Raw genomic sequence first — 14,472 nt, forward strand, 5'->3', positions numbered from 1 at the left:
ATATTTTGGAGATCAGACCTCTGTCTGATGTGGGGTCAATGAAGATCTTTTCCCATTCTGTAGGCTGTCGTTTTTTTCTTGTTGACCATGTCCTTTGCTTTACAGAAGCTTTTTAGTTTCAGGAGGTCCCATTTATTAATTGTTTCTCTCAGTGTCTGTGCTGCTGAGGTTCTATTTAGGAAGTGGTTCCCTGTGCCAATGTGTTCAAGTGTATTTCCCACTTTCTCTTCTATAAGGCTCAGTGTGGCTGGCTTTATGTTGAGGTCTTTGATCCATTTGGACATGAGTTTGGTGCATGGTGATAGATATGGGACTATTTTCATTCTTCTACATGTTGATATCCAGTTATGCCAGCACCACTTGTTAAATACACTTTCTTTTTTCCATTTGATTTTTTTTTTTTTGCTTCTTTGTCAAAAATCAGGTTTTGAAGATGTGTGGATTGATATCCGCGTCTTCTATTCAGTTCCATTGGTCCTCCTGTCTGTTCTTATGCCAGTACCAGGCTGTTTGCAGTACTGTAGCTCTGTAGTAGAGTCTGAAGTCAGGGATTGTAATGCCTTCAGAAGTTCTTTTATTGTACAAGATTGTTTTGGCTATCCTGGGTTTTTGCTTTTTTATATGAAGTTGAGTATCATTCTTTTGGGGTCTTTGAAGAGTTTTGCTGGGTACATTGTGTTCTTGTACAGCCTGAATGGCTGGTGACCTTTGTGTATAGTACCTTATAATATCCTTGTTTCTGGGACTCAGAAATGTTAATCTGGGTAGTCCTTTGCTGCAGCAGGTCTCCACCCCATAAATTAACTGTGATATTAGTCCTCAGCCTTCCTTTCTGTCCTTCTAGCCCTATGCATTCAACCTATCTCGTGCTTTGTTTCACTTGAGATAGGATTCCAGTTCCTAGGAATTGAACATATACCTGTTGAAGAGGCCAGTTTTGATGCCAAGATTCTGGAGTAATGACAGACATAGCCGCACCCGTGTCCAGTAATCCATCAGTTACGATGCCATTTATATGCACTCTTAGCTTTGGTCTTTGATCTGCCAGAATATATGTTTCCTATTTCCCATTGGAATTCTTGATTCATTCTCCATGTTTATTCCATCATCCAGCACAGTATTTTTTTTTTTACAGCAGGCACTGGATTTTTTTTTATTTTCCCGGTGAGACATGTCCTCCACAGTGACAGGGAATGACTGGTTCACTTTTGACTTGGGGGCCTGTGAGAGGCCTCCCAAGGAGTTTCCCGATGGTATTGGGTTGCCTTGTCTGTCTTTTGTTGATCTACCTTCATTGGTTCAAGTCAGCCTTTGCCAGATCTCCTACATATTCCAGAAGGTTGAGGCTGCCTATTCTTGCCATTCCCAAAGGAGGCATTATTCCTAGGACTGCCTACAGTCCTTTCTCAGATGTCCTATTCTACCACAATTAAAACATTTGGCATTTTAATGTCTCCTCATACCACTGGAAATTGCTTCTCCTACCCAAGCCTTAGTACTATAGTCAAGTGTCTCAACATTCATTGTATGCAAGATCCATTCATCTATTGGTGATGATCTGTCCTTTAAAGGCCCAAGTGTCTTTTTGCATTCTAAGTTGGAATTTTCAAAAACTGTTCAATAAGTACTCATCTAGCTTCTGGGCCTCTTACTCCTATTTGTACAGCCTTATACAAGTTAATTATAAAGTTTTTATTTATATTATTTAATATTATTAATAATTATAGTATTTATTATATTATAAAGTTAATCTTTATAAAAAGTCACTAAAGGGTTCTCTCTGGCCCTGTTTAACCCTGGTTTATGATTCACCTCCTTTCCTAGTTCCTGGATTCTGTCCCAAGCATTTAAAGGTACTGTGCTGCATAGGGCAAGGTGTGTTCATCGTAGAGAGCCTGGTCCTAAGAATTGGAGTGATAGCCTTCACCAAGAATTTGATCTTGGGAGGCCTTAAATCCTTTTGTTTTTCCCTGTTGTTCTAAAATTTTTGCCTCTTCTCGCCAATAGCATTTCCATAGCAGCTGGGGTCTATCTTATAGAACCACCGAGACTAATAGCCTTATTGCTTGAAGCCCGCATTTTTACTATTTCCCTAACAACTGGCGAGTGCAAGCCATAAGATAATTGTTGCTTGCTTAATTTCCTTTAGCTCGCTCATACCTATAAGTTTCCATTTATATTCTTTGACTACCTTAGGGTATTTTGTACCTGTTAGCTTCTCAGAGGAGATTGCTGGATAAACAGTTAAAACTCTGGGTAAGTCATTCCTGACTTTAACCTGTACTGGCAAGGCTAAATTCTGTACTTGTACCTTCTCTCCTTGCTCATCAGTTCTAATAATTTCCTCAGTCTTTGCAAATCTTTTTGCTACTGCCTTTTGTAAAATCTGAATCTCCAGTCCTGTGTTCTGTTCTAGTACCCTCATTGTTTCATTTAGCTTCTGGTTGTTATTCTTCACACAGGATTCCAAGGTATGAAATTTGTCCAGTAAGGACAATGTCTCATCCTTGGACATTATTTGGATAGCATGCATATTGCCTTCCTACAGAGATACCTTGTCCATTAACCTATCATAACTTTTCAACAGATTCTGATTGTTAAATTTAGCAGTATGAATTCTTTCAGATAATTGCTCAGCACCCTTTGAACTGGATTGAATTTTGTCTGTCAAATTAATGTTTTCCTTTTCAATAAGTGTTATTTTTTTCAGCTAGCTGTTCATTATTAGTCTGTAAATCTGTATCATTTCTAAAAGTGTCTCATTCTTGGCTCTGTTATCAAACCATTTTCTTAAAGATATAATATGAAAATCAAAGCTAATTCCCAAAGTCAAATAAATGGATGTATAAGGAAAATCACATAAGTCTTGCAGAATATCATCTATAACATAAGCAAAATGGTTATTAAATTCATGAATGGTAATATAGTCAGTCATCATATACCTTTCAAATTTCAATTTACTTGCCTGCCCTAGGCAATTACAGTGAATTGGAGTAGGTGCAATAATCTTTATTGGCCAGCAGGTGTCACAGTTGTAGCGCATGGCAGAGGGAGGAGAGATGTAAGCAGCCCAGGCTCCTGCCAGTTTCTTTGCATAGCATCCTGCACTGGCTCCGCACGCACTGTTGCCTGCTTAGATACTGTTAATATGCCTTGTTTAACAAAATGAAAGCACTTATTAAGGAAAATTAAAGTGATTCCATACACGGAGAGAGTTGGTAGCTGGAATGAGAAGGATACCCAAAGCTTCCCCTCAATCGCGAGTCCCTTCAACATTGGGCTATGACAGGGAAAGTCAGGTTCCTAAGCAGCAGCAGGTGAGCCACGGGCAGGCAAGAAACATGCCCAGATGGCAAACTAGGAGCATGGTGGTGGGTTGGTGGGGCCCCAGTAAGCGTGAACTCAGCCCTGCATTAGGTATCCAGATGAAGCGAACGTGTCAGATAAGAGGGAACGTGAATAAAGGAACCCCACACTAGCTCAGAATAGAGTATACTAAGGTTTTTCTTTATTAAAAGGGAAATTCGTGGACTACAATAAGGAAACAGGAATGGGGTCCAACATCCAGGTGTGGCGAGTGGGAAGAGGCCGAGCAGGTGCTCCCGTGGGCTTTTGGTCCCCAAAGTCACACCCAACCTGGTCCAGCCTCTGAAAGGCCATTGGCTGAAGGAAGTTCCCCATCAAACAAGCAACAGACAAATAAACAAAACAAAAGTAGTGTCAAAGCCTGTCCATATGAGTCTTGGTTTTCGTTGTTTTTTGTTTTTTCCTGATACTGCAAAGTGGTTCTGGCCTAGCTTAAACTATAACTCGTGTTGATTTAGTACTTTAAATGCATACTATGACCCTAAAAACAAAACAAACAAACCTCCATTTTTCTCTAGGAACCCAACAATGTCTCTGTATTGTGGAACAGTTTGCCGAAGGAAATCTTTTTGGTGCTATAGGCTACTGTCAACTTATGTCAACAAGACACGGTGAGTTCTGACCAATCTGATTATTTTGAGCCTAAAAATACTAAGCTCTAAACTCTTTTTTAAATCCCATATTAAAAATTAAATGTGTGAGATAAAATTACACATAATGTTCACTGTAAATTATTTACCTTTGAAATCCACTTAGTAATAAAATTCCAACATTGAAAATGTTTCATAATCTTGACTATAAGTTCTATTCAAATAAGACGTTGTCCTTTTGGCCAAGAGGTGATACATGTAGCTGGTGGAGGCAGGAGGACCAGGAATTCAAGGTTCTCCTCATCTACATAGAGAATTTGAGGTCAGCTCAGATTACATGAAACACTCTCTCCAGAAGAAGAAATAGGAAGAGTAGGAGGAAGAGACGAGGAGAAGAGAAAGAAGGGCAGGAAAAGGAACGGGCTTTGTCTTTTTGTCGTTGTTACTGTTTTTGTTTTGAGACAGGGTCTAGCTGTATTTTTTCATGTGTGTACATATTTATGGTTACACATGTGGAGAAGAGTGAATGTACTTGGGTGTGCCTATGCATATGGAGGCAGAGGCTGACCTTTCTCAGTCACTTCTCCATCTTACTGTTTTTAAAGTTTTATATGGGTATTTAGCCTGCTTATGTTTATGTACCGTGTGTGCAGTGTCCACAGAAGCCAGAAGAGAGTGTCAGACCCTGTGGAACTGTATAGATGGTTGTTAGCTGCCACGTTGATTGCCATGAACTGAACTCAGGTCCTCTGGAAGAGCACCCAGTGCTCCTAACTACAGAACTGTTCCTTTAGTTCTCCACCTTATTTTTTCAGTTGGGGTCTCTCAGCTAAACCTAGATGTCACCGATTGGCTAGCCAACAAGCCTCAGGGATCCTCTTGTCTCTCTCTCCCTGGCGCTGGGATTATAAAGCCCTGCCCAACCTTTTTGTGTGTTACAGATCCAAACTTGGGTCTTCATGTCGGCAGAGCAAGCACTTTACTGGCTGAGTCATCTGAGGTACCATCTATTTTTAAAAAAAAAAAAAAAAGACTTATTTATTATGTATACAGTGTTCAGCCTGCATGTTTGCTTGCACACCTGAAGAGGGCACCAGATCTTGTTATAGGTGGTTGTGAGCCACGTGTGGTTGCTGGGAATTGAACTCAGGACCTCTGGAAGAGCAGCTAGTGCTATTTAAACTCTGAGCCATCTCTCTGTCCCCTTGAGGTAGCGCCTTACTGTATAGTCCAAGATGGTTTGACCACTTGTTCTTCTGCTGCAGCCTCCCAAGTTCTGGGACTGCCTGTGTGCATAACCACACCCAGCTAATACTTTGACTTTCCTCTGTGATTCCCACATAACAGGCACTGAAATACTTTTAGGTGAATGCACGGAAAGGGAGATGTTAAAGCAGCCCTGTTTAGTGTGATTTTTAACAAACACAGGTAAATTATATTGAATAGTATAATTTGTTTCTTGAAACAGCAAATATTCAAAAGAGATACACTTCAGTAGAAGGTAGAATAGGGAGAGGGAGATTTAAAAAAATAAAAGGCTGGAGCAAAGGCTCAGCAGTTAAGGGCACCTGTTGCTCTTTCAGAAGGTCCAGATTTGGTTCCCAGCATCTGCATGGCAGCTCACAACCATCTTTAGCTTCAGTACTAAGGGATCCTGTAGCATGAATTCTAATTGTTCTTAATAATAAAAACCTGGAGTCAGATATTAGGGGTGAAAACTGAGAGATCAGAGAAACAGTACAGCCAGCCACTAGAGAGACCTTCTGCCTCTATGAGTCCTCAGATGGACTGCATGCTCAGACTGCCTCTCAGATTGCATCCCCAGACTGCAGTGAGCTTCTGTCTCTCTCCACCCAGCCATATCACTCCAGTCTCCACCTCGCTGGCTGGTGTGGGATTAAAGGTGTGAGTCTCCACCCACCTGAGTCTCTTTCTCTCTTAGACTGGGTCAATTTTGTGTAGTCCAGGGTCACATTGAATTCACAGAAATCTATCTGCCTCTGGTTTCCAAATGCTGGGATTAAAGGTGTGTGCCACCACTGCCTGGCCTCTATGACTAACTAGTGGCTTAGCTCTGCACTCTAATTTCAGGCAAGCTTTATTTGTTAGATTACAAACAAAATATCACTACATTTCCCCTTTTTGTCTAAAATAAAAAAGAAGGCTATAACTAATATAAGAAAAACAATATATAATAAGTACAATAACTATATATAATATATATAGGCAGTAAATACATCAATAGTGTCTAGTCCATTTGCATTTGACAAATTCAGAGGAAAAACTCCATTATCTTTCCTATCTTGGTAAGTCAAAAGTCTTGTCCCTAACTTACTTTTTATCATAACTTGTATTGTCACCCAAAACTATTTTTGATGTCTCTCAACCTGAGACACTTTACACTTTACACCTCTTTAGTGAGTCCTTTTCTGTGTCTGATAAACAAGGAAAACTGTAACTATCTAGTCTTCAACTCCCTCAGAGACCCAAGAAGGAAACAGTGTTAACTAAGTAAACAGGATGTGCAAGCAAGCAACTTCCAAAAAAAAATGTTGAGAAATGGCAGAAACAGCTGGCTGCCTGCCTGGACAGTCACCTAGAGTCCCTCTACAATGTCGGGAAATCCATCTTTGCCCTAAAGGCCTAGCATATCTGACAGACTTTTCTATGAAGCAGGATTTTTGAAGGACTGTTCTGCCTTGTCTTAACAAAGTTGGCAGTCACTCTCTTTTGTGTCCTGCTTGTCCAATATGTAGAGCATACAGTTAGCAATCAAGGCCAGAGTACTTTCTTACCCAGTGGCTTACTTCACCACAAATAATGTAAACTTCAGGTGGAGGTTTGTTTTTTGTTTTTTTTATATGCCCATCATTTTCTCTGAAGTGCTACCAGGAGCAGATTTGTCTGACTGTCTTTAAAAAAAAAACATATTATTAAAACATCTTAAATGCTATATTCTGTAGTTCTCTAAAGTGTTTAAAAATGACCTGTCTATTTAAAATATATCTGTTTGACCTTATAAACATACCTAATATGATTACAAGTTCCATTATAATAGGTGATTCATTACTAACCTGCATTTCCTTATTATCCTAAACAGTTGATAATAGCAACTCTCAAGGACTAGAAATTTGTGTTTCAATGTTAAATGAGCTGTATAGGTACAGTACCCTGAACAAGAGTAGAAATGTATATGCATATGTTCTAACAAAGTTAATCTTAAATTTGTACCAATGTACAAAATTTGTATACAATATACAAAAGTCCAATCCAATGTAAAACATTAAAAACTAGTAGTTGCTTTTTAAAAGTAGATTCAGAAATCCACCTTTTATCTTATATCTATATCCTCCCTTTTTTCTTTTCAGAGCAGATTCAATAATCTACCCTTTTATCCTATCAAATCTATATCCTTCTTTTTTCTTTTCAAAACAAGATCTCTAAATCAAATCTCCTTTGTTCAATTTTTTTCCTGACCATTACCAGTAATGATTTGTAACCAATCCCCCTAAACTATGACAAATATCCATAGCCCCATGAAAGACCAAAAACTACCCATTCCACCTCTTGGGCATGTGGGTGTTGTGTTCTTATATTTACTTCCTGCTGTCTGGGGGTGATGGCATCTTTAGGGAATCCCAAAAAGAAAAGGCTGGCTAACTGTCGAGTCCTGGGAGAGGGAGCTGTATCACTTGTTGTCCAGTCTCTGCATAGCGGGAAAGTTCAGGGTGTCTCATGTCCTGGCTAGAGCAGTCTGTGAGGCTGGATCATCTCAGCTCGCCACCTCAAAATGGTTCTGAGTAGTTTGTAGCCCAAAACCAATCTTTAGGTGGTGGTTTTCAGCTTAGTGGTGTTATCATGGTTCTTCTGGAATTGTCATTGTGGAGCCCCATCCTCCTTTTGGAGACTTCAGAGGTTGCTGGTAGGCATGGTCATGGTTCACTGCAGAAAACTGATAGAGACTCAAACCTGAAATCATGTACAGGAAGGTAGATGAAACCTTTTTCCAGAGTTATGTAATATTCTTTTTTTTTAAACTTTTTTTTATTTAACTTTATTATGTTCATTTGGTGTGAAGGTGTCAGATCTCATGGAACTGCATTTTCAGACAGTTGTGAGCTGCCATGTGGGTGCTGGGAATCGAACCCTGGTCCTCTGGAAGAGCAGTCAGTGCTCTTAACTGCTGAGCCATCTCTCCAGCCCCCAGAGTTATGTAATATTCTATATGACCATTAATATCATGACAAAAGTTTAATATATATATAAATCCTATAAATTTTAGATAATGTTTACATCTTAAGAAAACCCGTCAAAGAGTCAAAATAAAACCAAAGAATTATGAGGTAATGGCAATAAAATAGTCGCTTAATTTTGGTTTTTCTTCTATCCCATATCAGGTGACTCTTTTAACGTGAGACAGACATTTTGGATTTTAATTTAACAAGCATGCTTGGCTTTAGAGAAGGAGAGAGCCATGCTCCAACTCTGAAGCCAGCTTTGATTTTTTAATTGGACTGGGACTACAACAGACCATTTGCATAATATTGAGAGTCTGTTTTAGGGCTTAATATTTTTTTTTTTTTGTCCTTTGTATGGAGATCAGACCTAGGGCCTCACATGCCAAATAAGCACTCTAACACTGAGATACACCCTAGTTTGGTTAAAGAGTTTTAATAGTTAAATGGTTAATAATTAAGCCCCCAAGAGAATGCTCATTTAATCACCCACTAATTTTTTATAAGATTTTTATTTATTTATTATGAATAGTGTGTTTTGCCTGCACACCAGAAGAGGGCACCAAATCTCATTACAGATGGTTGTGAGCCACCATGTGGTTTCTGGGAATTGAACGCAGAACCTCTAGAAGAGCAGCAGCCGGTGCTCTTAACCTCTGAGCCATTTCTCCCGTCTCGCTACTGAATCTTAAGGACTCTGATTCAATTTGTAAAGCTTATAGACAGATTACAGCCACCCTAAATGAAGGTACTAGAAAAGCCTAGAATTTGCTTTATTATTGTCTCTTTTTGAGAAACCAGTAGTTTTTTTTTTGTTTGTTTGTTTGTTTTTTTACTTTTTTGAGACAGCCTTTCCACTTAGCGCTTGTTACCCTGGAACTCACATAGATCCACCACCTCTGCCTCCTGAGTACTGGGATTAAAGGCATGTTTCACCCGAGAGCGCCATACTTGATAAAAATGATGGGCATTTCTATTCGGTTTGATTTGACATAATTGGATTTCTTTGTGTGGCCAAGCCCATGGCAGAGGAGAAAGGAAAATGACAAGTGCTGGGTCCAGGAAGGGGGGATCACGCAAAGATGAGAACACCACCAAGTCTAATAAACCAGAAGCAAACTTAAAAATAAAAAAATAAAAATTAAAAAAAAAAACACCGCAGGGCACAAAAGCTTATCAGCGTGCTGAGACCACAGCCAGAGATGGTGTTTGTTAGGCTGTGGCCCCAGGCCGGTTTCTGAACCCACTTTTTATAGTAGGGCACCAAGCATTAGCTCCAAACAAAGGAATTTTTACGATTTTGCCCTGACCCCGTGGGTCAGTCAACATAGGAAGGGAGTGTGTTTTAATGTTCATGGATAACTAGGCAGCTATCATGAAATATGTTTTAGAGAAGATTTTAGCGAAAGTCACTAATTGCAAGAAAACAGAAAAAAAAAAAAGCCGGGCGGTGGTGATGCACGCCTTTAATCCCAGCACTCGGGAGGCAGAAGCAGGCGGATCTCTGTGAGTTCGAGACTAGGTCTACAAGAACTAGTTCCAGGACAGGCTCCAAAACCACAGAGAAACCCTGTCTCGAAAAACCAAAAAAAGAAAAGAAAAGAAAAGAAAAGAAAAGAAAAGAAAAGAAAAGAAAAGAAAAGAAAAGAAAAGAAAACAGATGTCTTTAGCAATTAGCCAGAAAAGGGGCTGCTAGTAATACTAGAAGGTTGATAAATCAGAATAATTGGTTCTTTACAGTATCTCAAGGTAAAACTCAGACACTGAATGCCATACTTTACAACCTCCATTATCAGAGCTCATTAATTAAGCCATTGTATTTGCCCACTGTCTCCTGGTACCTCCAGGTGTATACCAGAGCCCCATGCCCTTCCTCTGGTGGCAACAGTTTCCCATAACAGAGACAGTGCCTAACCCAGTCTTCTAAAGGTTAACTCAGTTCACATCTGTCATTCATCAAGGATGGCCAGGACACTACTCTCAGTTTGTAGGGAGCTCTGGTCTTGTAAATAAAACAGCTAATTGTAAAAGGAAATGACCTAAGTTTCCCAAGCATCTGAGAAAACAGCTCACTGTGAATGAGTGATCTTTGATCTGCTAAGAAAGCTGCTGATATTCTGCTCTCATTCTCCTAGACGTATTGAAAGACCCTAGTTTTCAAGGGCGGTGGGAGAAATCCCCCAGTCTCAATAATTCAGGCCAACAGATGCAATCAACAAGAGGTGTCTTTATTGATTACACAGGTGCCTGTGGGTGCAACAGCAGCGTATGCCAACTGAGCACCCCGGGCAAATTCAACAGCCATATTTATAGGGAAAAATGATTACATAAGAGGGTAGTATAGCACAAGCATTTCATTGGCTCTCAAATTGGTGGGCTTAGCTCATCCTGGGAATGGCCCATGTCTATTCTCGAATTTCCCCGAAAAACCATAAAGACAGATAAAACACCCTGCTGCAAGTTGACAATTTAGATAGGGTGTCTTGGGGGGTGGAATATTCCCTCTCCTCAGCCTAGTCAGTGAGTCTGTAACCCATAGATATCCAGTTTTAGCATCAGCTGAGCCCGGGGGCCCAGCTAAATTTTCAGCAGAGTTTAACATAGTACGTGGGCACAGAGGTCTTTCAAGTATGGGGGGGGGTCTTTCATTATAACTTTATATTTCTTTATTTCTACATTCTTATTTCTGGAATCTACATTTTTATTTTCTTATTCTTGGACTCTTCAGGGAGCACGTGCAAACCCAGAACCACATGTTTCTCCTCTGGGAGCCCACTTAAATACCCTTTGGGAGTGGTCCTGACCCTCACTCAGGGCATGCTGGGATTTGGAGTCCAGACTAATACAACTCCCAAGCCAGGGGGGGGGGCTAGATTAAATGAAAATCCCTAAAGGCCAGTGAACGCAGCCCCTCGCATCTGTGGGTCTGTACCTCTTCCTTTCTTCCTTTCCGTCCCTGCCCGCTAATACTTGCCTCACTGTGGAGAGCTGGCCAAGATCCTTAAGGTATAATTCAGTGAGTTTTATTGCCCTTCAAGTTCAAGCCAATAAATACCGCTGAACTAAACCATTTCATATGCTGATTACTGAAATGAAAAGCCAAGAATAGCTGACCCTGTCCTTAAAGAAGCCAGTCTTTCTGCAGAGATGTACAGGGAACAAAGGGTTCGGTGGCCCACAGAAGGGTGGACGGGAGCGCAGGGTGAAGACCAGATCTGGTGCATGGTCACCTGTAGCCACCTCAACTTTGGAGCAAACTGGGACGAAAGGAAATGAGTGTGGAGCTTGTCATGATGACACAGTCCTGTAGTCACAGCTATGCGAGAAGCTAGAGCCGGAGATTATATTCAAGGCTCTGCTGGAGTTCAAGACCAGCCAGGGTAACTTAGTGATAAAGGTGAGAAGAGAATTGAGCATATAGCTCAGTGTTGAAGAGATGCCTAACATGTCCATGTCCCTGGGTTCAGACTCCAGTACTGTAATACACACTCACACACACACACACACACACACACACACACACCACACACACACTCACACACACACACACACAAGAGTTAAGAACTCCCCCAAATGAATGATAGACAAAGAACCAAGTTTGGTTTATTTATGTTGGCTTGTTTATTTAACTTGGACTGTATCTGTATGTCCTGGCCTGTATGTGAGGGTCAGAGGGTAACTCAAGGGAGTTGGCTTCCTCCTTCTCCCGTGTGGGTTCTAGAGATTGAGCTCAGGTTGTCAGGCTTTTGGTCACCTCACTGGTCTAAGTCTGGTCTTTCGATGCTTACTCCCCAAATACAGATATTTATTTGAACTGAAGGAAGATGACGAGGCCTGTAGGAAAGCTCGGCAGGCCGGAGTGTTTTACCTCTTTCATGATCTGGCTCCTTTGCTGCAGACTTCAGGACGGCAATACCTGGTCCCCCGGCTTAGCCGAGCAGGTAAGGTCAAAGTGCACAGGGGAGCAGATGAGGCTTTGGCCATTAGGTAGGATTCAGGTCACACTGGAGCTCCAAAAGATACCCTTGCATTTCAAATAGATTTTCTAACAGCTCTTGACTCAGGCTTACATAACTATTTCTGCTAATTAATAACTTATTGTATGAACTTGAATTAGGTAGATATTCTTGGTGGGAATGTGAACTGTAAGTGACTTCAGCAGAAGTCCATGAAACTGCTGTTCAAGTGGGCTGGACCACTGCCCATTTTGTGAATGAAACTGTGTCGTAGCACGTCATACTCATTCCTTGGCATACTGTGTCCACAGCATACTGTAATATACCACAGACTTTATTATAAACTACAAAATATTTATCTTTTTACAGAGAAGGTTTCCCAGCCTTGCCTTAGGCCAGTGATTCCTAGCCTCAGGGAACTGCAGTTTACATAGTTCAAGATTTGCAATCTAACTTGATTTTGACTAGGTCAAAATTGAATAAAATTAATTTTGAGACCCTTTATAGTACATATAATTAGAGATCTACACCTTTTGAATTTGGGGATTTTATTTTTGAGATTCAAGTGTGAATTGAAAATATTTTTTAAGCTGACAGCAGGGGATGTGACTCAGTGGTCTGTTACTGGACCAGCGTACACGAGTGTCTTAGTTATGTTTCCATTGCTGTAGTAAAATGCCACAACCAAGGCAGCTAACAGAAGGAAGACTGTATTTCAGACTTGCCGTTTCAGAGGGTTGGGAGCACCATGGCAGGAAGGCATGGCACTGGAGCAGTAGCTGAGAGCTTACAGTTTGGAACCCGGAGGCAGAGACCACACTGGAAACAGTATGGGCTTTTAAAACCTCAAAGCCTTCCTGCACACCTCTCTGCGGTAACACACCTTTTCCAACAAGGCCACACCTCCTGATCCTTCCCAAATAGTTCTACCAACTGAGGACCAAATATCAAACACAAGGGCCTTCAGGGGCCATTCTTTTTTTTTTTTTTTTTTGGTTTTTCGAGACAGGGTTTCTCTGTGGTTTTGGAGCCTGTCCTGGAACTAGCTCTGTAGACCAGGCTGGTCTCGAACTCACAGAGATCCGCCTGCCTCTGCCTCCCGAGTGCTGGGTTTAAAGGCGTGCGCCACCACCGCCCGGCCAGGGGCCATTCTTATTCAAACCTCCACAATGAGATTCCTAGATTGAATCTAGTAGCAGGGAGAAAAAAATCCTGCAACCATTGAATTAAGGGTAAATACCAATAAAAAAAATATGATATACTAAAAATGGTCAGGTGTTCATTCTTATTATTCCCTAAACAACAGTGTAAAACAGTTGTGTACATAGTTGCATTGTTATTTGATATTTTAAGCAACCAAGAGCTATCTAAAGTATTGGCAAATACTATCTTATTTTATTTGAGAGATTGAAGCACATACAAATTTTGGTATGTAAGATACTCTGTAACAGACCCAGCTGATCCTGAGGTAGCAACTATGTATTTTAAGCAGAAGTCCCTCCTGTGGGTCTCACATGCCTGTGATGATGTGACTAAAATTCACGTCTTACTTTCTTCTCCGTCTTCTTTTTTGCTGTTTAGAGTTGGAGAGGCTGCTGGGCAAGTTTGGACAGGATTCACAAAGAATAGAAGATTCAGTGCTGATTGGATGCTCCAACGAGCGCGAGGCGTGGTTTGCTCTGGATCTAGGTCTGAGTAGCGCATCCTCCATTCACAGTGCGTTACCCCTTTTCCTGCTAGGGACCTCCCTGATTTTAGGGTTCTGCATAAAACTACTTTAAAGAAAATTTTACACATACAAAAACATTACCAATTTTTCCCTTTAAATAAGGAAAACACTGTCATCACTGAAAAGAGAGTAAGAAAGGAGAGTTTTGGGCCATCGTAGCCTACATAGTGAGTTTTTTTTGGGGGGGAGCTAAAAAGCAGCGGAAGGTCGGCATGTTAGTACATGTTTGTAATCCCAGCACTTGAGGAGCTACAGATCGCCCTCCTCTACACAGAGGATGAGGCCAGCCCGCCGAGAGTTTCCATGGAGTGGTTCAGGGTCCTCCACCCTGCACTCCAGAGTCAGTTTGGGTCCTCCCGTGCTTTTCCTCTTTCTCCAGTGTCTGGTGAAAGTGGAATGGTGGTGGAGTGAGCTTCGACCTCCCATCTCTGTTTCCAAGGACTGTGCTGCTGGTCCTGACCACTCTGGAGGATCTGGAGTAGTGCTGTGCTCTCCATTTCCAGACTAACCTAAGAATCGCATCTCTAATCTTCCAAAAATCAGACTTGGGAGCCATGCCCTGTGCATGAGCATGCATTCCACCACCACCACCCCCT

General features: G+C 41.2%; 1 protein-coding gene across 3 annotated transcripts in view; it reads left to right on the forward strand.

The window, feature by feature from the left end:
- Nudt13 (nudix hydrolase 13) overlaps positions 1-14,472 on the forward strand; it is a 43,664-nt gene that overhangs the window by 19,237 nt on the left and 9,955 nt on the right. For all 3 annotated transcript variants that reach the window (XM_005367610.2, XM_013353957.1, XM_026789559.1), the window contains exons 2-4: positions 3,885-3,977; positions 11,993-12,132; positions 13,729-13,863. In XM_005367610.2, the coding sequence (XP_005367667.1) occupies positions 3,895-3,977; positions 11,993-12,132; positions 13,729-13,863 (358 nt within the window). In that variant the 5' untranslated portion in view covers positions 3,885-3,894. The remainder of the gene's footprint in view (positions 1-3,884; positions 3,978-11,992; positions 12,133-13,728; positions 13,864-14,472) is intronic.

The sequence above is a fragment of the Microtus ochrogaster genome, unplaced genomic scaffold (assembly GCF_000317375.1).
Source record: "Microtus ochrogaster isolate Prairie Vole_2 unplaced genomic scaffold, MicOch1.0 UNK21, whole genome shotgun sequence".
NCBI classification, from domain to species: Eukaryota; Metazoa; Chordata; class Mammalia; order Rodentia; family Cricetidae; genus Microtus; species Microtus ochrogaster.